We start from the raw sequence: 25,764 nt of genomic DNA, 5'->3' as shown, positions 1-25,764 counted from the left end.
GTTCAAAGTCACACACGATTTGCTCAAGCCCTGTTCCCTTTCCCCCCTACAAAAACATCAAAACCATATTTGCTTTTTGATTCGTTCCTTACTATAAAATGACCTGCCCCACTCACTGCAATGCGTGTAACCAGACTGGAGCGACCAGAGCGATTCCTACCACAGGAAATGGCCCCCAGGCTATAATTACACCGCCTCTTTCGGGTGACATCACAAACCACCTGGGCTTTGCCGGCGGTTCATTGTGCTATCATCGCCAGGGCTGCTGAGATGAAACTCCACTTGGGAAATTCAGTTAGCTTTAGCTGCATACATCCTTTTTTCTCCAGGCTCCTGAAGCTGAGTCAGACTCACTCGCCACCAATACTCTTAATGTGAGCATGACTCTTAGAGCCGGAGACTTAAAAAAAAAAAAAAGTCTTCCACTCTCAGTAGGTTTTTAGGTTGAAAGGTGTATCTTCAAAGAAATAATCTGTCCCCAGTCACCCTCTCCCTTCAGGGACACGATACTACTGTTATACGGGTCTCATTAACCAAAGATTCTCTGCATCCCATTTTTATTCCCTACTTAAAGAAGGCCCCTTTCTTGGTCCTGCGGATACAGTGCACTGTTTGCGTAGAGACAACCGTCCCCATCCCAATACACAGTCCAACAAGACAGACCTGGTTAACCAGAGATGTCACGTGTGTTCTCATTATCCCACCCCCACTCTATCCCGCTACCTGTAAAAGGTATTTTCAAGACCCGAAGAGAAGTGTGAAACCCGCAGCTCCGAATAGAAACATTTCTCTCCTCCAAATGACAAAAGGGGGGTGCAGAAGAAACCCACTATTCTCCTCCCCCCACAAAAAAAACAAACTACACTACCCAGAATTCCTGGGGTTGGTGAAAAGGAAATGCCGGTTTTTTTTTCTTTTTTTTCTTTTTTCTTTTTTTTTTTTTTAAACCAGGAGAAGTCTAGCTCCATCAGCTGCATCTCAACGGAGGGAGAAAGAGAGGGAGGGAGAGAATTTTAAGGGGGTGGGGGTGGGAAGAGAGGTAGGGAACCCGGAATGCAGCAATTGGGTTGGGGCTGACTGGAGAGGCGGTCATAGGGAGAGCTGCCTATTGGGAAGAGTCCGCAGGAACAGCTGGGCTGCGGGAGAATGCCAGGGGCAGACGGGCTCTGGGGGGGGATGAGTTTCTGCAAAGTTTGACCTGGTTGTCTTTCGGATGCCGCAGCAGAAACTGAGGCAGCCTAGGGGGCTTCCCTGAGCTAGAAGGCGACGGCAGCGGCCACGAAGCTGACAGCACATATCGAACATAATGATCATAAAATAAACGAGGCGATTCGGGGGGTGGGGGAAAGTCAGATTAACCTCCCCGCCGCCCCCAACCGAGCGCACCCCGAGAAGCACCCCGCAAGCGATAGCGGCAGGGCTCCTCGAGCTTCGCTGCCCCGCGCTTGTCTTGCAAGAGGAGCCTGACCCTGCGGCTAGCGTCCGAGCCCGGCTTGGGGCAGGGAGCGGGGGAGTGGTGGTGGTGGCCCGGGCGGACAAATGCTATGAACGAGGAGCAGCTCGCCTGCCCGCTGCTGGGGGAAGGGGCTTCGGGAGGCAAAAACAGCCCCCGGGTGCCACCATTGGGCACCGGCTAGAGGGGGCAGGTGAGTCGGAGGCGATTCTCCGGAGGTCGTGTGTGCGCCCAAGTTCCCCCGGCAGAGACTGAGCCGGAGGCAGACGGGCACACAAATAGGACAGGGAACCTGAGACCGCAAGCGGGGGGCGGGGGGCTGTGCCCGAGCGGAGGGGAGCCGGCGGGAATAAAAACTGAGCGTGGGGCAGCCTATGCCGGGCGTCCTCCTTCTGCGCCCGGGCGAGGCCGGCAGAAGAGATCCCCCGAGCCGCGGACCGCGCTGCCGAAGACCAAGAGGAGGCGGAGGAAGGAGGAGCCGCCGGTGAAAGCTAGGTCTCAGCCTGCCAGCAAACGAGCGCCTAGGCCGGCGGGGGGAAGTGACACGCTGCCGACTGCAGCAGTGTCAGCCTGGCCGCGAGCGCCCTGGCCCCCGAGGAGGACCACCCTGGAGGGCTGAGGACCCTCGGGGCCGCGGGAGGCAGCGAGCTGGAAGGCAGAGCCCCCTCCCTTGCCTCCTGCCCAGGCCAGGTGGGTGTCAGCAAAGATGTCACGGTTGGCGATTATTCGCTGGTGTCCGAGAGCCCAAGGCTGATTTTGACTGGGTGGGGGTAGCGGCGGGGGGAGGGGAGGGGAGAGTGGAGGGGGGAGGGGGTTGGTGAACGGTGAAATTGACCAGAGCTGCAGTTTCAGCTCAGCAGCCAGGGAACCAGCGGAGCCGCTCAACACCCCCCCGACGCCCCCAACACACATTGCCTACCTACGCTCCCTCCCCGCCCCCACCCGAAAGTTCAGCCTAACTTTAAGAAAGGCCTTTAAGCCTTATCCCTCCCTTCATCTCAGCCAGGTCCTCGCACCAGCGAACAGGGGGACGAAGCGAGACACCCGAGTAGGACAGCGGCTGAGAGCCACGGGAGACCAGACGGGGAGAGTCGGATCACAGAGGGAGGAGGAGTGCTGCCTGAGTCCACCAGCCCTGGGGGGAAGAGAGCGAGTTGCAAAGCGATCAACAACGTGGTGCAATGTAGGAAACTGTTAGATCCCCGCTCCGAAGATCGGAAATAGCTTCTTCTTCTTCTTCTTCTTTTTCTTTTTTTTTTTTTTTTCTCTCGTGAGGTGGTGCTTTCTTACGCCCCCCACCCCCCCACCCCTCCCTCTTCTGCTTAAAGCAAACCAGGGCCACCAAAGAGTGAAAGCCACTTGGGAACTACTGCTGCTCTTCCTTCGGAGTTTATTTCTTGGGATATTTATTGCAGGCTTGGGAACAGCCCTAAGCCCATCTTTGGGCTTCTGGAAGCCTCAAATCATCGCTAAACTGGAGGTGTCATGTTTTTCCTTTCCTGATTTAAGAGAAACTGCTATTTAATTTATTACTGTCACTGTGTGTGTGAGAGAGAGAGAGAGAGAGAGAGAGAGAGAAAGAGCGTGTGTAAAGAGAGAAAGGGCAGGAAGTGGATTTTCTGCAGAAAGGGCGGCAGGAGCGTGGACCGTACATAGCCTTCCTTATTTATGTGTCTCTCAGCATTCTCCTTCATCCAAAGAATCACGGAAAAGTATCCAAACTGTGTTTCCTGGTGAGTGAAGCACGAGGAAGGACTGGGGATATCAAAGCATCATGATTATTTTTTGAACTTCAAACTTAAAAAAAAAAAACCCCAAAGAATATCTGAGATTTTGCCCCCTGTTCAAAGAAGAAGAGAGACCCCACTGCTCCTGAAATGTAGCAAAATCCTTATTTATAAACGGGCTAAAGACACTGATATGCAAAGGCCCCTCTACTCGAATTTTCTATCCTATGGATATCAGTCTTGAGATTTCGAAATAGGAAGATCTGTATTGGATCTAGCAGCAACTATCATTTCAATGCCTAGTCTTCCCTGGGACTGTTGGCATTTCCTAAAAATTAAACTGGTACTGTATGCCATGGGCTGTATTCAGAGCATCAGCAGCAAATCCAAAATTTTCCGAGAAAGTATTTCGGTAATTGATGTGAAAGCTTCTATTGACCCTATCCCCACCAGCATCGATGAGTCGTCCAGTGTGGTTCTCCGCTACCGGACCCCGCACTTCCGCGCCTCGGCCCAGGTGGTCGTTCCGCCTATACCGAAGAAGGAGACCTGGATCGTTGGCTGGATTCAAGCGTGCAGCCACATGGAGTTTTACAACCACTATGGGGAGCAGGGCATGTGAGTACCTTAGAAACGCTTAAGTTCTCAGGGCTTCGGGGTGGGCACCTAGAGGAGGTGGGGGTGGGAGGAATGATTTGGAAGAAACAATCGGGGGATGGGGATTTTGGCCTGCGAGGTGACCTATCTGTCCTGTGACTTAGGTAGCCCAGGGAGAAGAGAAACTGGGTTTCATCTCCTTATGTAAGTGGCAGAGAGTATCCAATATGTCACAGAAGGCTGTCATCTCATCAGGGGAGCCTGGTGATCTTAAAGACATTAAAACCCATATGAAAATTGCCAGAGCCTCAAGAATGGCTTGACCTATGAATTCCAGATTTTTATCCTTTTGGGGCTTGAGCTCCACCTCCCCTTTAGGGAGTTCCTGTTGTCCCATAGGTCCCTTTCCCATCTTCCCTAGCAAGATGCTGAGAAAGCAAAGGAACATTCTGATCAGGACTACTTGGGTGCTGCAAATGAGCTGCCTTACTGCAGAGGTGTTAGTGCTGACCAGGGGTAACACGAGTTGGGCATTGGGGGTCCCACCTCTGCAAGATGGGAGGGGGGGAGAAGCCCATTCTCTGCACTGAAAAAGAAGTGAATGTGGTTATTTGGTGGGGATTAGTGAATGTACCACAGCCCTTTTCAAATATTTATCTACTTGGCCCGACACATCTAGACTTTCTATTGTGTTTAAATCCCTATTCGTGTCTAGGGAAATACAGTCCATTCAAGATGTCCAATCCTTGATAAGTAGTCTTGGTTTACTTAGCCCTTTGCTTTTTTACAAGTGGTATTTAGGAACTCAATTTCTATAGCATTTATAGCTTTCCTCCCTGGAGGAGGAAGGCCGCTTTAACCTGAGAACACACTCTCCTTGCCAGAAAGGCTCAAGTTGATTCAGAGTTTAGAACACCAGCTCGTTCTAAGGAGCCCCACAGCTCTTCTTGGTGCCCACTCTGATTTCAGAAATTTTGTCCTGCCAGAATTTCTTCTGCTAGGGACGGGGAAAGATTAGTCTGGGGGCTCAGGACTAAGCCTTCCTTTCTGGGTATACTGACAGAACCAAACAATGTGGATCTTGGAGCTTGAGTGAAGCAGTCTTCCTTCTGGACTTTACATCCCAAAGAGAAAGTTTTTCATGACCCTTGGGGGAGACCCAAATCACAATGACAGTAGGAAGGGAGAAAGTGTAGTAGTATAGTGAAAAGAATGCTAGACTTAGAATTGAGAGACTCCTGAATCCGAATCCATGGAACCTTTACTATCTGCTTCTGTATAGTCATGGGCAAGTCACTCAAACTCTCCTGTTCTCATTTCTCTCATCTGCAGAATGAGGATAACAATTTAGTGCTTACCTCACAAAGTTTTTTGAAGGTCAAATTACATAATTTAAGGAAAATGCTTTGCCAATTTTAAAGGGCTATTACAAATGCCAGTTTTTTGTTACTATTGTAAGGAGAGGGGTTCAAGCCTGAGTGACAAGTCCAGGGGAATATGAATGTGATAGAAACACAGGATCTGAAAGCTAGAAGGAATCTTCGAGGTCATGTGATTGGTTGAAACTCACAACTATGTGGGCACCTCTATCCAGTAGCCTAAAATAACCACCTCCAAGTGTGGCAGCCTTTTGAAAGAGCCAGCCAGTTCCCAAAGGAAAAGAGGTATGATAGTAGAAGGGTGCTGAAGGGATTGGCTTGACAGACATAAATCCAAGTTAGCCACGGCCCAGGGGGTACTTTTGCTTCTCTTGTTACCTCATTCCTATTACAGAACCCCTTTCTTAATGTGCAGAGATGGAAACCTGAAAAGAAAATAGGATTTCCCCCTAGTTCTAATATAGAATAGAAAAGCTAGAAAGGTTAATTAGGGAAGAGAGAGTGGGCAAAACAAATCCTTTGCCATTTTCATTTAATGATCTTGAAGTTAAAAGAGAGCAGGAATTGATTGTGGTAAAACAAAGCGAAGAGCTTATAATTCTTACCTTAAGTAAAGAAGGAATTTGTTGAGACTTAAATGCAGTTTTCTAATCAAGCACGAAACCTCTCAACTCTCAAAAACAATGATGAATTCATTTCAGGTTCTGTGTTAACCTTCTCACCTCCTCATCCCAGCCCACCCCCATTCTGGGAAGGAAAGAATAAATTCTATAGAATTTAGTCTTTGTGGAATTTTCCTATGAAAACTTAAACCCAGAGGGGGATGTATTGTATTTTTTGAGGGCTCCCAGGCAATTGTCAATAAAGGAAGGTTTTCCAAGAGGCTTAAGACCAAATTCTCCTCCTTTCATTCCATTGGGATACCAGAAAGGGCCTCGGAATTCTGAAGGATACTGAAATCGTTGGGGAAATGTTGAGAAGATTATGTGTAGAGTGGTTTGATTTTCAGTAAGAGTGTGTGACACTACAAATTAGTGTCATAACGGAAAAGTTTCTAGACCAATCAAGAGATCGGTGTTCTCATTCTAGCTGCTGCTAAGGGGCTAATCTAAGGGTACCTTGGGTTAGTTGGTCAATCTTCATTTCTGGACCGCAATTTTCTCACCTTTAAAGACGAATAGTTGGACTAAATGATTGCTAGATTCTTATTAGAGTTCAAATGGGATGATTCTGAATGAAATCAAAATGTGGCTTGAGGTTGGATCCAGAACTTGTGAAGTCAAAAGCTATGAATGAAAGTCTTGCCTGCTCAGGGGTAGATGCTTTATCCCTACATTCACCTTCCAGGTTTATTGTTATTGTCAGAAAGGGCAAGTCATTGAGGGTGGGTGGTGTGTTCCTTACTGTTGTGAAAGCCCTTTGAAAGCCTTGTTCAAATGACAATATTATGAACATGGAAATTACTGATACTCCCTGAACTTCCTGCCTAATAGGGCAGGCTCACGCTTCCACACAGAGCTCATTGCAGTGAGTTTCAAATTTTTAATGGTCCTTTCTTTCCTTTTCCCTCATCTTTCCCAGTCATTTCCCTTCTTTGCCAGTCCCCTTTTCTTACACTGACTTTCAAAGCTGACCCTAGTACAAAACCACTGTGCCTGTCATAGTGCTAGATGTTTGTCATCAGAACATTTAGTTTTCTTTGGGTCGGGGTTTCCCTCTTCCTTGATTGGGGGTAAGGAGCACCCATGTGGATAGGAGAACAGAGAAGAGCCCCAGGCCCTTTGCAAGGCATACAGTTCTGTTAAGTGATTAATCAGATCAGTTGTGTGCCTCAGTCTTCTCTTCTCGAAAATGAGCTGGAGAAGGAAATGGCAAACTACTTCAATATCTTTGCCAAGAAAACCCCAAATGCAGTCATGAAGAGTTGGACACTACTGAAAAAAAAAAAAAAAAGACTGAAAATACTTATATTTGTATATGTGTAAATGTATAGGCTAAGATATATTCAGGTCTGTTCCAGGTGAGTTGCCTCCCCTTATGTGAAGATAGCAAGTGAAATAATGTGTTTAAAATGTTTTGCAATTGTGCATGTATTGGAATAACTGACATATTTATGTATGTATATATATATATATATTTCTATTGCCAAGGTATCTGCAGATTGTACACATTTCTATACTTGTTGATATCTGTAAAAATACATATATTATGATTACAACGCACATTTGCATATGTGTGAAGTTGTGTATGTGCACATTTGTAGAAATAATTATAATATATTGCTTGCTATGTGCCAGGTCCTGTGCTAAGCACTTTACAACTATTAGCTCATTTGATCCTTGAAAAAAACTCTGGGGCTGTTACCCCTATTTTACAGATGAAAAAACTTGAGGTAACTAAGATTAAGCCACTTGCCCATTGTCACACAGCTAGTAAGTGTCTAAGGCTGGATTTGTGGATGTGTGTTTATTTACATACATAAACACATAGTCATGAATGCATATGTGTGTTGCAGATACATACAAATATATACTATTAATCTATGTATATCTATATAAAATGCAGTGTTATCCCACCGCACACACATTTACAAAGCACTTTATATGTGTTATTTCATTTGATATCTTCACGTAAAGAGAAGGTAGCTCATTTGGAGCAGATCTGGACACTTCCTAGCATTTATGGCTGGCAGAGAACCTTATAAACTGCCCAAATCCTTGATTTTATAGAGATGTAAACTGAGACCCACTGAATCTCTGTGATTCTAGATTTCCCATCGAAATCTAGTCGGTAAGAACCAGTTTAATAGGCAAACAAACAGGACATCTTGGGAAAATTAAACTGCATTCAGTGAATTGTAGTGATCAGGTTTTTAAAAAAAATATCTGGGGTAGGATATTTGACTTTTGTGCGTGTATTTTTTAAAAAATAAGTCTACTGACAACTGCGATTCACAGTACCTAAATAAGGTATTTGTTGTTCAGTCTCTAGACTCACCAGGGATCCCATTTGGAGAGTTTCTTGGCAAAAACACTAGAGCGATTTGCTATTTCCTTCTCCAGCTCATTTTACAGATGAGGGAAATTGAGGCAGACAGGGTTAAGTGACACATTTAAGAGGTCCACACAGCTGGTAAGAGTCTGAGGCTGAATTTGAACTCCGGGAGAGATGAGTCTTCCTGGCTTCAGTCCTGGCACTTTTTCCAGTGCACCACCTAGCTGCTCTGACTCAGTATAAGCAAACATTTAACAGAAAGAAGAAATACACTGGGAATCAGCAGAAGCCTGGATTCTAGCTGATCCCCAGGCTCTGTCATTTTATAGTTTGTGACCTTGGGCCACCGTCCCCAGTGAGAGAGTTGGACTAGTGAGCTGCGGTCCCCTATCTGGTGTTACATTCTGACATTCTATGTCCTGAGGCCCTTTCCAGCTCTGACCTGGGGTGTTCTAAGGTCCTTCCAGATCTGATAGGGGACATTTTAAAGTTTCTTCCGCATCTGACAGTCTGTGTTCTAGAACTCTGCCATAAATGCAATGGTAACAACTGATAACACATTAAATTTGTGGATAAGGAGATCTGTGAAATGGAGAGTAAATCTCTTGATGCCAGATTAAATGGATTCAATACAATTTTGGGTCCAGCCCACATTACTTAAAAAGCTTGAAGCCCCCATCAACTGTACATTTTCAAGACACCTGCCTCCACAACCCCCTCCTCCGCAATTCTTCACCCGCCACCTGTCATCTCCACAGAGAAGCCTTTTAAACGATAAGTCACAAGCTCTTCCCTGTGTGGGAGACACAGCGACACTGGCTGCTGCTAGCCCCTTTCCCCTAGACCTTGGCTTGAGGTCATAGGCCTACTCGTGAAGATTAGGGGGCAGGAGGATGTTTGGGGTGCAGGTTCCAAGAGTTTTTAGTGTCATCAAGCCAAGAAGTAAAATCTTGAGAAAATCTCTGAATTCAATTTTTGTCCCCACTTCTTCCTCTGAAAATTCTCTCTAAGGGTCCTTCTAGCTCGACATTCCATGCTGTCTAAAAGGTTGTGCTTGTGGGGGGTGTATGGGGAGTGAAAGGGGAACTTCTGGCCAAGGAGGGGATCAGAGAGCAGGCTGGAGAGGGACACCCCTGGACTTGTCCTCTCCTGCGCTAGGAAGCCGGATGAGGCTTGGCGATCTCCAGCTGTTCACCAGAAATGGCCAAGGGGAGGGAAGTTCCACATTGAATGTGCGATCTCTTCCTGCAGAGATGTGGCTGTGCAGAGAACAATTCAGGCTCTGACTTCCTCTCTAACAGAGGAAGGCAGGCCCCACAAATGCAAGGCCCCAGCTGCCGTAGGAGGTGTCTAGGAGGGAGCCCTAGTTTCAAAGCCCCTGGGTTTTGAGGAAGTGCTAAGCAAATGCCCCCAGAGAAATCCCAATAGGCCTGCCCCCGGGCAGGATGTTAACAACGCATATCTTCTACTTCCAGCTGTGGGAGGTGTTGTAAACTTGCCTTGCCATATAACTGGTTCTCACCCAGGAAGAATATCAGCCCAGGGCCATATGTTTCAGATCCCAAAGGTTCAGGAGTATGGGATGTGGTAGGGGTCGATAAGGACGAAGAGGGGAACAGAAGACTTTGTACAGAATAACTCAAGCTCTGGATTTCTCTTTGAGGCATCCCCCCCCCCCCAAAATGCTTTTTCAGGTGAAAACAGGAAAAGGTAAAATGAAAAGGAATTTCTGGATAGGGCCAGAATACCTAGGAAAGGAATTTTGAGAGAATCTAGTTTAGTCTCCTCATTTTACAGACGTGGAAAATGAGGTCCTGAGAAGTAAAGTGACTGGTCACAATCACCCAGCTAGTTAGTGACCAGAGCTGGAACTAGAAGGACCCTGTGCAGGAAATGCTGCTCTCATGGCAGACTGCCTGGTCCGATTTAGGGAAGTTGTCCAATCCTGTCTGGAAGGGAATTTGAGCTGTGGAAGAAACTTGAAAATAAACTCTTTATTGTTTTTGGTTCCTTCTCTAAGGCACAGAGTAGAATCTTCATTTAGGAGATACTACTAATTATCAAGTGGAGTCAAGGTCCAGGCCTTTTCTGGGGTTTACTTACCAGTTCTGATCCCAAAAGATAGGATAAAGAAAAAGACAAGAGTTTGAGATAACTCACATTTGGTGCTTCTCTTTGTAAAGTCTGCCCAAGGATGATAGGATCATAGATTCTGGAGTCAGCAGGGCCCTTTGAGGTCATCTCATCATTGTATAATTGAGGAGTCAAGAGTTTTAAAGAATTTGCTCAGGGTTAAGTAGTAGTAGAAGAACAGTGCCAAAGTTTGAACTGGAGTCCTACCAAGTCCAAATCCAGTGCCCTTCTCACTGTGGGTAGACTCGAATTCTGTCAATCAGAATGGACTTTAGCCCTTTCTTGAGATTTTGGGGTTATAATACTGAGCTGGAAGATACCTTAGAGAGTCCAAATCAAGTCTGAAAAGAAGTTTCCAAGTTTTCCTTCTCAATACAATGGTCACTCACTAAGGATATATAAGACATAGCTTTGAGATTCTTTTGGCCTTAAAATTGCTGGTTACATAGCCTAACTTGGAAATCCCTTTTAGTGCCAAAGATCTCTGGGTTCTCTTATTTCCTCCAGGCTAGAGACACAACCTTCAGAAAAGGCTAGTTCCCTAATACTGGTCAGCTTACCTCTCTAGCAGATAGATGCCTATCTTTCGGATTCCTAGTTAGTCTTTGGGGAATAGGGGTAGTGGTGGTGGTAAATCATCATGGTATTGTACCACTATCTAGACCTCATCATCGAGGACTGGTCTTTAAGAATCAGGAAAACCTGGGTTCAAATTCTGCCTCAGACACATATAAGCTATGTGACTCTGGATTAATCACTTAACCTCTTTCAACTTCATTTTCTTTCTTTGTAAAATCAGGAGGCTGGACTAGATGACCTTTCTAAGGTCCTTTCTAGACTTAAATCCGTGATCTTATGATCTCTTAACTCATAGGAAAATAGACCTTTGGTTACCTCATTATCTACAACTCTCCAAAGTCATATGGTCTAGAGGCTTTTCTGGGATTGTAACTAAATACATCCTGGGGATGGGTTGTTTGGGCTAGAACTGCTGCTATTGGGGTCTAGAATCAGAAATGGAAACTCAATTGGCAATACCCAATCAGGGGCGTACATGTCCAAGCATCTCTCTAAAGTGCCTTTTCCTCAAGGTGTGATACAAGATGTCTGTGAGCCTAATTACTCTTCAGGGAGCTTTTCTGGTACCACTAAGGGCTTTGGATATGTTGAACAATATGAAGGAAGACTGAATTTGATGCCCTCTAAAGATACCTCTTCCAACTCTAAAAGTTATGTTGACAGGATGGAGAAAGGTCTGGGATTCATTGTGATCTTTGGTAACTATAATAATCTATGGATCATAGTGTGATGAGAAACAACTTGAGCCCTTTTGTTTCTTCATGGACAGCTTAAATCTGAAATGTGGGTTTCTTCCACTAGCATGTGCCCCAGTCCTCAAGACTCCAAGAATTGGGGGGTTGGAGAGGTGGGGGAAGCATCTTTTTTTAGGCAGCTTCTGATTTGAGATCCAATGAATGAAGTTCATCTAGATTTGGCTCCCACCCTCAGGTAGAGGATAAAAGGGGATTGTAAGATAAGGGAAATTAATGTTGTTTTTCAACTTGTCTGCGTTGTAGTGGAAAGACTAAAAAGGGTTGGCTTTTCAGGATGGAAAGATGAAGGACATGGGAGAAAGAGAGAGGATCAAAGTCTATGCAATGAGGAAGGACTAAAGACATGGGTATATGGGGTTCACCAATTGCAGAATCACAAACCAAGGAGGGGGGGGTGACCCTTGAAGCTTGAAAAGAGGTAGTTAAGGACAGGCAAAAGCCATCCTACTCTAGCCAAGAGGTAGGAATTTTGGGAACCTATGACCCTCAAAAGAGTGATAGAGGCTGCAAATATGAAAAGATTACAAAGGTCTTTAAATAAATGCAGGAAAGAGCCCTTAAGAGATCATGTACTCCCAATCCTCTATCTTACAGTGGAGGGAAATGAAGAAAATTAAATGACTTGTCCAAAGTCGTTAAAGGTTGTGGACGGCAGAATTGGAATTCAAACTCAGGGCTTCTGGTGCCAAATCTGAGGCTCTTCTCACTGCCTCCTGCTACTCTGACCTCTAACTTCTAACCTCAGAGACTGATGTCATAGGAGGACACCATACCCTCCTTCAAACAATCCCTTGGGGCTCCCAAGTCAGAGACTTCTTAGTGAGATGGTCCATGGGGCTGATCCACGATGACATTTCTGATGTTCTTAAAATATGACTCACTCTGGGAGAGTGGGCAAGGAGGGCTATTTCTCAAGTCATTCTGACAGTTGAATCCTAAATAATATTCTACAAGAGACAATACTGCTTGCCTGGCAGAGGCAGCTCCTCTTTCTTGGGCTTTTACTGAGTACTGGAGTGCTACAACTGAATTCTCCCTATTTCCAAATTGACATGAAAGAAAACTCCCAAAGATCCATGAAAATTTAAGAGATCTGCTAAAGTTCTGTATCAGTTTCTTGGCCTAGCACCTTAGAAACAAGCTCCTCCTAAGCTTTTTTGAAGTCAATCTGAGGTCAAAACCAAGGGGGAGAAAGTTATTTTTAAACTTTTCCCTCTGTTTATTCTCTTGTTCCTTTAAAATAGGGATGCTTAATCTTTTTTGCGTCATGGACCTTTTGTATGATGGGATGAATCTATGGGTCCCTTCTCAGCATATTGTTTTTAAATGAATACAATAAAATGTACAAAATTACAAAAGAAATCAATTATACTGAAATATAGTTATTAAATTGTTTTATAAAAGAGGTTTAAGAGACCCCAGGTTAGAATCCTTTCATTTAAAACACACAGGTAAAAGGCACAGGAGATGCCAATGACATTGTACCGGGTGGTTATTGACGTTTAAAAAAAAACAAACAAACAACTAAAGAGGTATTTTCTACAGGCTCTTTAAAATGCAAAATGACTTACTTGAAATATGTAGCAGAGCCCTGAGAGGAAACTCCCACCTTGAGGGAGGGGAGTTGAATTACCTGCCCAAATGCTATAATTTCACCTGCTCCTCTTGCTGCTGGGGGCTCGCTGGGTCAGGTGGTCACTGTGCTGTGCTCAGACTAGCGTCTCCAGATGTTAGGGTGGGGGGTTTTACAAAAACGAGATCAGGTTGGCCAGCTGCTTTCAGGGGAGCTTCAGTGGCTTAAAATCTAGCCCAACAAGGTCACTAATGAGATAGGCTTCTAGGAAGGCCCTTGAGCCATCAGGGAGCATTTTAATAAAAACAAGACTGCCCTGATTTTTCATGTTACTCTGGTTCCCGTTTACTAACACTGAATTATGCTGGAATGACAAAAACTGGAAGAGGGACCGTGTTTGAAGCTATGCTGATTCATACAAGAGGTTTGCAGGGAATTCTCCAGGATGTTTCTTGTCCTGGACTTGAGCATTAGAGATCTGAATTTATGTCAGGAGAAGGTGCAATGTGGTGGAAAGTGAATTCTACTGGGAATCAGATGACCTGGTCCTGGTTCTGAATCTGCTACCTCCCCCTTCCCCCCCAGTAGTTTCATTTGGGTAAACTGCTTCTCCTATTGGAGGCCTTTGTTTTCTCATCTGTAAAAACAGATGCTCTTGAGAATTTCCCTCCAGGGGTGTGCTGTAATTAGCTCTTAGAGGCCCAAGAACTAATTGTCAGATTTTCGGTGGAAGCATTGACACCTTGGCAAAGGCTACAAATTAGGGTTTAAGTTATTGTTTTGTTGATTGTCTGGACTTAGAAAGTGAAGAAGGGGCAGCTTTAGAAAGTGCAGTGGGTGGAGCACTAGCTCTGAAATCACAACCTGAGTTCAAATCCAGCCTCGGGCACTTCACTTAGCCCCAATTGCCTCACTATTCCCCTCTTCCCCCTAAAAAAAAGAAAGCAATGGAGAAAAATATTAATAATGCAAGATTAAATTTAAATGTTTGTCAGGCAGACTCGTTTCCTCCCCCCTCAAGGAGAGCTAATAGTTAAACATTTACCAGCACATCCCTGATTGTGGTTCTTAATTACTCTTCGGTGGGACCCTGTTGTAAAGGATGCTCTGTGCTGGGATCTTAGTGTATATGAGAAGACCAGTCGTGCAGCCCAGGAGACCCTGGACCTGGCCGAATCAGCCTTCTCAGCTCTTCCAGGGGAACTGACTCCTCTTGGCTGGTTTTGAAGGGCTCCCCAGCTGCTCAGCGCGATCACAAGCTAAACTCGTGCTGAGACAAGAGAAACTTCTCTTTTCAGAGGGGAACTGGGTGGCTAGCAGCAGCAGCAGCGTGGGCTACTCATACTGCCAACCAAAAGTCAAAGCGATCCCACGTGGGGAGACCATTGTGTGGGCAGGACAGAATGCCCTGGGATCAATCTCGGTGATCACCAGGGCTTTAGGGAGGAGGGAAAACGAGCATTTCATCCCTATGGATGAAGATATAAATGACAATCATGTATCAGGAACTTACTCTGAGCCAGCCGTGCTTGGGGATTCACACAGCTAAAGTGAGGCCGTTCCTGCTCCCGAGTAGCTGACATTCTAACAGGGAGACCCCTACATATAGGGGCCTGTGGCTTCCGAGGGCTATGGGAAGGATGAGTGGAGCCAAGTGGAGTTGACTGATAAAGCTCCTTTCAGAAACAATGGTTGCATTGATTCGACATGGTTCCCTCTATGAAGGACATTAATGCCAGTGCAGCCTAGTTAGAGCAGTGGACAGAAGCCTTGGGCCGATGTCAGGAAGACTCACCTTCCTGAGTTCAAATACAGGCGCAGACGCGCCAGCTGTGTGACGCAGGGCAGGTCACTGTGCCCTGTTTGTTTGCCTCGGTTTTCTCATCTGTGAGATGGCTGGAGAAGGAAATGGTAAACCATTGCAGTGTCCTTGCCAATCAAACCCCAAATGGGGTCAAAAAGGCTGGGACACGACTGAAATGACTGAACAATAATAACAAACTTGATCCCGACACTTTCCAGGTAGGAGAAAATCAGTCTGGGGCATTTGGATTGTAGGCTCCTTGAGGAGCTTTGTCTTTTGCCTGTTGAGCATTCAGCACCGTACCTGTCCCACAGCAGCATTTAATGAGTTTTATTAGCTATTAACTTGATGATGCTTCGTTGCCCTCTCCCCATTCACCTAAAATATAGATTTAAAACTGGAAAGGGGACTTTACCAAACTGAGTCCAAGGGCATCATTTTAAAGATGAGCTGACTGAGGGGGACTGTCACTCCCCAGAGATCCTGCAGAGCTCAGGGCAAAGTCACGCAGGACCAGGGGCTCAGATCTCAGCTTCCAAATCCAGCCCTATGCCATGATAACTTTCTTGGTGGGGGACCCAAAAGCAGAGAGAGAAAGGGGAGCATCCGTTCTACTTCAAGTCCAGGTTGTAGCCCATTCTCACAGGGCCCGGCCTCTGTCTGCAAACTTATTTTCAAATTGTGGAGAGAGTCTTCTTACCTCAGTCCAGTGTTACCAATCTTCTGGCTAGAGGCAGGGGGCGGGGTGCAAACTAATCGTGGCTGAGACCCCAAGAGCCCCCTGACCTTATGCCAATGATGCACCATTAGTCTGATCTTGGGGCTGATCCTACGGAGGAAGGGGGAGTCTAGAGGCCTAAATCTCAGTGGGGAGAGTATTAGTTCTCATGTATAGGGACAGAGTGGGGTGAAATCCTAAGAAGGGTGAATTAAATGAAAGTCCTTGTTTCCAGGTCCAGCTGGGAGCTCCCAGACCTTCAAACAGGGAAGATCCAGGCCATCAGTGACTCAGATGGGGTGAACTACCCTTGGTACGGCAACACCACAGAGACCTGCACCATTGTGGGCCCCACCAAAAGAGACTCTAAGTTTATCATCAGCATGAACGACAACTTCTACCCCAGTGTCACGTGGGCAGTGCCGGTCAGCGAGAGCAACGTGGCCAAACTGACCAGCATCTACCGAGATCAGAGCTTCACCACCTGGCTGGTGGCCACCAACACGGCCACCAACGACATGGTCATTCTCCAGACGCTCCACTGGAGGATGCAACTCAACATCGAGGTGAATCCCAACAGGCCCTTGGGACAACGTGCCAAGCTTCGGGAGCCGACTGCCCAAGAGCAGCCCCAGATCCTGAGTAAGAATGAGCCAATACCACCCAGTGCCCTTGTCAAACCGAATGCCAATGATGCTCAAGTCCTCATGTGGAGGCCGAGGGATGGGCAGCCTCTCGTGGTGATACCTCCCAAACACCGGTAACGAGCAGGGGTCCTGGCACCGAATGGGAGGAGAACACGCTCTGATCTGCTAGTTTAAGACAAACAAATAATAATAATAATGATCAAAACAAAGTCAAAATGCACTTTTTAGTCATTCAACAAAAATGCAACCATTCTACCTTCTCCAGTGGGACGGATTTCACTGTGCTAAAGTTCCAGGGAAGACCTCACCTGGGGTTTCCTCATCACCTGCTCTCTAAGGAGCAGGAGAAGGGTGGTGGGGAGAGGAGGAACAAAGCAAAAATACACAATCCCTTTTCATTTATTTCCACTTTTAGCCTTTGGTTTTTCCCCTCTCTCTTTTCCCTTCTCTGGTTATGATCTGAGTTTCAATTACTCGCTTGAAACAGACTTGATGAAACAAAAAAAAAAAAAACTTTTTGAGTTTTTCTTTTTCTTTTTTCCCTCTTTTCTCTGCAAGGTTCAGGGGGAGGATATGGGAGGGAGTCCTCTCATCAATGAAACCCAAGATCTTGGAGCAATCCAACTGACCCTCATTTTACTGAGGACCCTTTTTTTTTTCAATTGATAAAAGATTTGCAACCTCCTCCCCCTACCCCGATCATGCGGCCTTATATAGATTTTGCTTTGCCAAAATTTTGCCTTAAGCTGTGCTGGGGGTGGGGTGGGGGGAGAGATGGACAGACAGACAAGCAGAATCTCTTTTCTGCTGGATTTAATGAGTTGAGATGGAAGGAACACCACCTTCCATCTGTAGAGGAAGGAAAAGGGGAGATGATTTAAATCTCTCTCTTCTTGGGATCCAAAGAGGAGGCAAAGACCAGACTTAAGCCAACTGCTTTTTATGCCCTTCCTCATTTTGGCTGATATGGACCTACTTTACTTCTCCTTCCCCCTCTCCCTGTCCCAAGTGAACTCCCCTCCTGTCTTGGTCCCATGCAGAGGCCCTGGTCCAGCTGAATGTCAAGCTGGCACTCGGCTGGGCCCCTCTCTGCTTTCTGTTCTCTTCTCTACAGCATCTGCTCAGGGGTAGGCTAATGGTGGGGAAGGAGTCGAGACGTGTGGAGGGAGCCATAATTCCAGACCCCACTTGGGTTCTAGTAGAGCATCCACCCCACTCCTGCTGTCGGCCGCGTGGCCCTTAGAGGTGGTCTCTGCTGCTCTGTACCACTTCTAAGGTTTTAGACCACCAGCTACACCGCCAATAATACACACCTGTATTTATTTGTGAAAGGTTAAAAAGGAAAAAATTCCCTCCATGCAACTGAAAACTGTAGAGAATGAGCAACAGAAGCCTACTTGTCCCCTCCTCCCCCTCTTTCCCAGTGTTCTCTGGAAATGGATTGTATGGGGCTACATGCCTATTCTGAGGACAAAATCCTCTTTGGGCTCTCAAAAAAAGCTCTCTAGGCAGGGACTTTTATAATCATCAAATGTCATTAATTCAGATGCGGTTTGTGCAGGAGAGAGAAGGAAGATGGCTACAAATTTACTTTGGATCTTTTCCTTGTTGGGAAGGTAGGGGGAAACATTAACTCAGAGATCCTGTATTTCCTCAACTCTAGGAAATGAACCAATGGCCAAAGCTGGAAAGTCCCGGTAGACTTACCAATGAATTTCGGCTGGCCTTGGCAGCTTATTCCGAGTTTTCATGCCCAAGGAGCACTCGGATCAGGGAACTCGTCCCACTCTCTCGTCTCTGGGGCTCCCTAATCATAATTTAGGAGAATGACAATCCCCATACACCTCTTCCTGAGTAAATGCCAACGCTTTGTAGCAAATGTCTTGCCTAGTTGGATAGCTGCTCACAGAAACCACAGGGGAAGAGATGGTTCCCTATAGTTCTAAACTAATCCCACTTTGTTGCAGCATTTTATCAAGGCTGTGGTCCTTCCTGAGCACACTTTAAAAATCTGTAGTTGAGTCAACCCAGAGTTCCCTCAACTCCACAAATAATCATAAACCAGGTGCAGAATATCACTAGTCGTTTTTGCTTGAGACATGGCATCTGTTCTAGTCTCAATTAAGATTTAAGTGATTTATAAACAGTAATCCAAATCCCCTACTATAATATTCCATTACTTGTGTAATAATACATTTATTCAGGGATATTTAACACAAGATGGAGACTCCACATCCAGCTCAATATATTTTGGGGAAAACAACTATATTAAAACAAATTGGGCTAGAAAATAGTTTACTAGCTTTTTTCAGGCTAGTATCAAGCTTAGGTATTCCCTTTGCTACGTGTTGATAATCTCCACCCCTCAGAAAGCTTTTGCTCTCCTTCTGCATGCTCAGAGGAACAAAAAAAAAGGGTAATAATAATAATGATAGCTGATAAGTGTTCTGCAGTTTGCAAAGCCCTATATATAGCACAGTGTAGTGAAAAAAGGTGCTGACTCAGAGAACATGAGTACAAATCCCACCTACATGTGTGATCACAATCTCCATGGGCTCGGTTTATTCATCTGTAGAATGAGGTTGGACTATGACGGCCTCTGAGCTCCTGTCCAGCTCTCCATTTTCTCATTTGCCCATCACTCAGAGGAACCTTTTAAGGTTGGTGGTTCAAGATATTAGCCCTGTTGTATAAAAAGGAAACAGGTATGGAACGGCTAAGGGACTTAGCTACATGGAAAGTAACTATATGTTAGTAAATAATAAAAGTGAAGACTGAATCCCTGGTCTTTTAACTCACAACCCAGAGGGCTTTTGTCCCTATTCCATCTCAGTTGTTTCTCAAGCAGTGGGTCTAAGACTATGTAAGCAAGCAATGGAGGAGGGAAAAGCCTTCCCCCTGTTTCTGAGGACATGTGATGATGCACCAGAGGAGAGAGTGCAGAGAAGCTATAGCCATGACAGTATGGTTGAATAAGAATGCCTGTAGAGTGAAAACTGCTGCAGGTGACATTTAGCCTCTCCGTGAGAAATCACCCTCGTGGATCCAGGTCATTTTGCTATAAGTAGATCAGCAGCCTCTGGCGAAAGGCCGCTCAGATTCGGGTCCTGGCCCTGGCCCTGGCCCAAGCACCTACCTGCATGACTTTGGGTGAGCTACTTAACTTTCAACTTAATTCTCTCCATCAGTCACCATGCTTAGCACAGTGCCTGGTACATAGTTGGTGCTTAATGTTTATTGACTGACATAAGTGTATTGGGTTAGTCGGTGGTTCTCAAAAGTATGATCTGAGGGGTCCCCAAGACCCTTTCAAGTCTACCAAGGTCAAACTACTTTTGTAATACTAAAATGTTTTAATTTCTAGTATGGTAAATATTGATATAGCATATAGAAACAAAAGCTCTCTTTAGGGCATCATCAATATTTTAGAATATAAACTGGGTCTGGAGACTGAAAAGTTTGACAATTGCTAGGCTACGTGATCTTTAAGCATGCTCCCAGCTCTCAATCTTATGGCCTGTGATCTTACAGGTCACTTCCCCACTCTGCTTTCCTCTCACAAAATGAGGGGATTGGGTTAGATGATCTCTATAACTGCTCTGCTTCCAATATGGGTAACCGTGCTAGGGCTGTTCTTTGGAGTCAGGGATAATGATGGACTGCTACAGGTCATGAAGAAGTGTCAGGGACAGGATTAGGAGGCAGGATTGGGTTCTCACAAAAGTCTGAGGCTCCTGAGACTCTTGAGAGTGATAGGCTCATTTAACTAGAGTCCTGTCAGGCCCTAGGCTCACCAAAATGGGACAAGGGGAAGAACAGACAGACGTGGAAAAGACTGGACCAAGGGAGGTCTGGGGGCAAGATCTTGAGGTTTCTCAGACCAAGGAGCCATTCCTCCAAACCAATGCTTTCAGAGGGTCTGTGTTTCTTAAAGAAATCATTTCACCCTCAGAAAGGAACTAGCAATATGTCCCATTTCAGAAGCAGGGACTCCTTTGAGGATTTCCCCCCAGGATACCACTCGAGTAAATGCCAAAGTTTCTCAGGAAACAATTGGACCGTGGTTGGATGGCAACTTTATCAGAGCCACTGCAGCATTCCTCCCACCTCCCAACTCCCTCCCCATCCCAGCTTACAGACTAAAGACCATCCTTCTCTACCTTCTTAGCTCTCACCTTTGATGTGGACTTCTTGCTCCTTGTGATGACAAGGTAATAGGATAAGAATCCTCGGGAGGCCTTGAAGTGGTCTTGATCACTACAATCACTACAGGTTTTATCACGAAGTTATGCTTCAGTTTATTAGCCCAGGATAGTGAAGACTGAAGAAACATAGAAAGTCAGAGATGGGACTTTGGAATATAAAAGGTTGGAGGGGGAAGGGACCTTAGAATGCAATGTTAGAGAGGCACTTTAGAACAGGTGTGTTCTTAACCTTTTGTGTGTATGGACTCCTCAGGAGAATGATTTTAAATTCAGAGGCTTGGACCAGCTAGATGGCACAGTGGATAGAGCACCGCTTCAAATCAAGAAGACCTGAGTTCATGTGCGATCTCAGACATTTACTAGATTTCAATCCCAGTTGTCTCCAATAAATAAATTCATAGGATTAAAACCCCCTAATTATATTGAAATAGTTATCAAAATATATATATTTTTTAAAATTCATAGACTTCAGGTTGTAAACCCCTTTAAGAGTTGAGTCTTTAGAACATAGAACATCGTAGCTGGAAGAGAACTTAGCAATCAGCTTATCAAACCACCTCATTTTACAGATGAGAAAACTGAGACCTATGGAACCCAAGTCTCAAATCCAGTCAGTAGCAAAACCGACTTAGGACCCCCGGTTTCTAGACTTCCCTATTCAATGCCCAAAGGGAACTTCAGGGCTGACTGTTAGCTCCGCATCTTCTTACCCATCTCAGGAGCACAGACATCAAACTGGTCTCCTTCTGAGGCTACCGACTCCTCCCCCATACCTTCCCTGCTTGGACACTTTCCAGCAATAAAGAACCATCCTTGGTCCTACAGAGATACTGTGAAAAATATGTACTGAGACATGAGTCTTGAAGAAAATGTAAAACTGAAAAAAAACACCTTTATTACAAAAAAACTAATGAAGCAAAATAAAGTGGAATTTTAAAGAAGTCCTGGTGAGGGTCTGGATGTTTCTGCAGGATTACAGTAGCTGGACTGGGGCTTCAGCTTGATATAATGGCTGAGTTTAAGTGGGTTTCCTTCTTACCCTGGAAGTGGGCTTTTGGAGATTATGGGTGAGAAACCATGGGTGGGTTTTCAGAGCTGATACCATACAAGGAGAGAAAAGGAGACATCATGTTTTATAAATAGATCAGATTCCTCCCCACATTCCCCCCCCCCTTCACTCACAATCCCCCTTCCCACAAGGGCCTGACCTGGGAAATCTCCATGTTTGGGGAGATGCCAGACTTGGACTATAGCATTCCATTATAACACAGATCATTGTGCAAATCCTTATGCCCTGGATTGAGCTATGCTACAGGTCATATATTCTGCAATTCTGAAGTGAACACACAACACAAGGTTAGATTATGGTATAGGTGTTCATTTTTTCTGTTCAACCAGCTTTATAAAAACAATTCCACCATATTTGTGTAGGGATCAAAGGCTGGTAGAGTAAATCTTTTTTAGTTCCCATCTGTGAATGGAGAGTTGAGGGAGGATAGAAATTATTTCCTCTCAGCCTCACCTTGCTTACAGACTCAGCCTCCTGAGCACATGCAAACCCTTCAACTTGGTTCCCTCCTTCACAGCCAGTCTTTTGCCAAGTTTTATCATTTCTAGTTTCACAAAGTCTCATATATGTCCCTTTCTTTAGTTTCCCACAGGCGCCACCCTGGGAGAGACGCTCTCTACTTTTGCTGGGATTGTCAGCCTTGAATCTCATTCCCCTACAGTCCCTCTTCCTCTCTTCCTCTCTTAAGAAACCCCCAAAGTTGTATCCATTGTGCCTTAATCCATTGTAAGGAGAGGAAATGCTCCCCCCCCCCCCCGCCAAACACAGAAAGGAAATTCTTTTTTCAGTAAGTCTTCCCCTAACTCACAATATACTCATCTCATTCTCTTTGAAGACGGTGGCTCCAGTTTCCTCCAGATGACAATACTCATCCTGTTGAGTAGGTCGCAGCTTCTGGGTTCCATTTTAGCAAACTAAGGGCCCACAGTCACTCAGGGAATAAATGATTTAATTACTTCCCAGGTTTGCTGCCTTTGCAACAAACAAAACGAACTCAGTTTATAGATCTTCTTTCTTTTGTGCCAGAGAAAGGTTTTAAAGCAGGAAATTGCATTGCATCATAGAGAGCCCATTTCAGGGTGCTTGTTTGGGCTCTCCAGGTACAATCAACTCATAAGTTGTGCAATGTGCAGCCACGGGTATATGTGGCAGCAGGAATTCAGAATATGGTGTAGACCTAACCCAGTAGAAGTCAGTCAGTCAGCAGACATTTATTAAGTGCTCCCTCTGCGCAGGGCATTGTGCCAGGTTCTGGGGGTACCAAGAAAGCTCAACATACGGTCTGTCCCCTCGAGTTCACATTCTACTGAGAAAAAGAAGCATGAGAACAACTGAATATGTATGAGCACTTGATACCCAGGGTGCACATGGAGGGGATAGTCAGGGACAAAGAACTAGTAATTGGGGGGAGATAGGGGGAAGTTTTTTTTTTTTAAACTGGGAATAAGACTTGTGAAGATGGGATGAGATTTGAGGCTGACAGTCCCAGAAAATGGTGGAGAGGGTCTCTCCCAGGCTGGTGCCCATGGAAGCCTCGACAAGGGGCCAAATGTGACACTCGGTGAAATGGCAAAACTTGATAAAGACTGGCTGTGAGGGGGGCACCAACCTGAGGGTATGCATGTGCTCAGGGAGGAGACAAGAAAGGGGCACATCATGTTTTCTGGGTCACAACTTGGTGAGGGAAATCTGCACTCAGAGAGGTTGCAAGTGGAGAAAATTATGTTCCATGTGGCATTCAGCACCGTGGTGGAAGCACTCCAGCCTCCTAGGCTGATAGCAGGTTAAATTTAGAAGTCCCAATTTGGGGACGAGAGAGAGACAGACACTGGGCTATGCACAGCTGTTCCAGGTTACACTTAGGAAGCTGAAAGCCTTCGGTCTCTTGCTGTCTGCCCTGGGCAGTCCTGACATTTCTCCAAGATGTCTGGGGAGAGAGTGTCAAAGCTTCATTCAGCACTTGGCTTCCAAACATAGCCCTACTTCAGTCTCAAAACTGCTTCTTTAGCGGTCATCCAATCTGGGGCTATTTAATGAAGTATAAAGAGAATAAACATAACTTCACAACACTTTTATTTCAGAAACATGAAAAAAAAAAGGTCATCAACTTGCTATTACAGAAACTGAGCATTAGTCAGAGAGTTGGGGTTCTTAGTAATCAGTATGTTACTGATAGTGTCTGTGAAAAATGAAAATTCACTTTGATTAGAATGAGAGAATATCAAAGGTGGAAGTTCAGAGGCCATCTAGCCCCAAAGCATGGATTCCTCCAAGAATATCCCTTGAAAAGTAGCCCTTTGTGTATTATATTGACTCTCCCTTGCATGATCAGTAGCCTACACAGTCAGAAGGAAAACTCATATTCTGATCCAAAGAGAAGCAAGTTTCATTTAGTATTTTGGGAAGGCAGCTGTTTCTTGCCATCCTCAGATGCCCTAAAGTTTTCCAATGGCTCAGATACCTCTGTATTCATACACCTTTTTTAATTCCCCATTAAGGGACATCTGCTACATCAGAATATGTTCCCACTGAGGTTGAGTGATGCTACAGAAACTCTATTATCTCATTTAGTTGGGATCCTCTGGTAGATCAACAAATGGGTGCCATGTCATAAGACATGGGTGAGTAATTTTTAAAAAGTTAAATAATACCAATAATTACTGAACTGCCTTTTAATGAAGCAGCATGATTCAGCAAACAAAATAAAACAAAACAAAAAAACACCACAGGATTTGGAGTCAGAAGACGCAGGGGCAGTTAGGTAATGCAGTGGATAGAGTGGTGGGCCTAGAGTCAGGATGATCTGAATTCAAATCTGACGTCAGACATTTATTAGCTGTGTGACCTTAGGCAAGTCACTTTGTCTGCCTCAGTTTCCTCATTTTTAAAATGGGGATAATAATAGTACCTGCCTCTCAGGGCTATTGTGAGGATGAAATGAAATAATAATCACAAAGGATTTAGTACACTGCCTGGAACATAGTAGGCACTGTATACATTCTATTTATTATTCTATTATATTATTATAAATTCTATTATCATTATTATTAGACCCAGAACTGAATCCAGGTTATGTGATTTTTTCTTTGTGTGACCTAAGCAAGTCACTTAACATCTTGGAAGTTTTCTTGCCTATCAAATTGGACTCGCTTTCTCAACTCTTCTAACATTACATGGTATGGTTTTTTGGGATGTCCTTTAGTGTCTTTTTTGTGGCCTCAGGCCATCATTGTGAACATTAATTATTGCCGTATCAGCAAAGCATGGCAGCCTGACTTCACAGAATGCCAGACAATAGAGATGACTGAATAGAGGAAGATGTTTTGGGGAAATCAATGTAGTTTTTTCCACCATCCAGGATGGAACTAGAAAATAATCCCTAAGCCACATTATGGCTACTCAGGTCTCTCATAAACCAGGACAAGTGTGGCTGGATTGGCTCTTCCCTTCCACCTCCCCAATCTCACGATTGGATTAGTTCCCTCTCTTACAGTATTCAAAGAAGCGATTAAACTGTTCCATTGGGAGGAGCCTGATTTAGGATCACGTCTGGCTGCCACAGTTGATGTGTGATGGTCTCTTTTTAATCAGACAGATGAAAGGTAGAATGGCTGAGTGTTTATAGCAGGCTTGGTGTCCTATTCCTGGCTCAGCCACTTGTCTTGTCGAGTGAGCAGTGGTAAAGTACTTAGGCTCTGCATGCCTCAGTTTCTTAATATATTAAATAGACATGTGAAGTTACCTCCTTTCTCCCTGTGGCCCACAGTCATTCATAGCTTTGGTATGAATTTTAAAATTACTAACACTATTTAACCTCAAGAATATGATAATGGAAAATGAGATTTTAATACACCTATTGAGATTCCTCTCAGGCTAACTTGATTGTCATCAAAGGCAGGGACCATGTGTACTTTATCATTCTCAACATGACTGATAACTACCATGTGCTCTCCTTGTGTAGAATATAGAGAGTTCTAAGACCTGATCTCTATTGAGTATGCTATGTATTTGGGCAAGACGAGTATACAATATATCTCACTTATGGAGCCAGTTCAACTATCTGGGACACTGCTTAGTGAAAGAGAAAGGTCCGAGCAGGTAAAATGTTTCCCAACATTTTGCATAAAAGCT

The 25,764-nt window shown here is 45.0% G+C and overlaps 1 protein-coding gene across 2 annotated transcripts; it reads left to right on the top strand.

The window, feature by feature from the left end:
* Positions 1-1,072: 1,072 nt before the first annotated feature.
* Positions 1,073-21,499, top strand: FAM78A (family with sequence similarity 78 member A). Of its 2 annotated transcripts, none has more exons than XM_031954857.1 (3): positions 1,073-2,143; positions 2,460-3,798; positions 15,948-21,499. In XM_031954857.1, the coding sequence occupies exons 2-3, from the start codon at positions 3,476-3,478 to the stop codon at positions 16,474-16,476; spliced, it is 852 nt and encodes a 283-aa protein (XP_031810717.1). In that variant the 5' UTR covers positions 1,073-2,143; positions 2,460-3,475; the 3' UTR covers positions 16,477-21,499. The 2 variants fall into 2 exon arrangements, with proteins under 2 accessions (XP_031810717.1, XP_031810716.1); XM_031954856.1 differs by having other exon boundaries at positions 2,456-3,798.
* Positions 21,500-25,764: the final 4,265 nt, after the last annotated feature.

Source organism: Sarcophilus harrisii, chromosome 2, assembly GCF_902635505.1.
Source record: "Sarcophilus harrisii chromosome 2, mSarHar1.11, whole genome shotgun sequence".
NCBI classification, from domain to species: Eukaryota; Metazoa; Chordata; class Mammalia; order Dasyuromorphia; family Dasyuridae; genus Sarcophilus; species Sarcophilus harrisii.
Note: the sequence above shows the minus strand (reverse complement) of the source record. Positions and strands in the feature narration are given on the sequence as shown.

Excerpts from the sequence above, each read along its gene's own strand:
- FAM78A (XM_031954857.1), top strand. The coding sequence starts at position 3,476 with ATGCCTAGTCTTCCCTGGGACTGTTGGCATTTCCTAAAAATTAAACTG. Across the intron at positions 3,799-15,947 it reads CACTATGGGGAGCAGGGCAT|GTCCAGCTGGGAGCTCCCAG; the intron begins GTGAGTACCTTA and ends CCTTGTTTCCAG.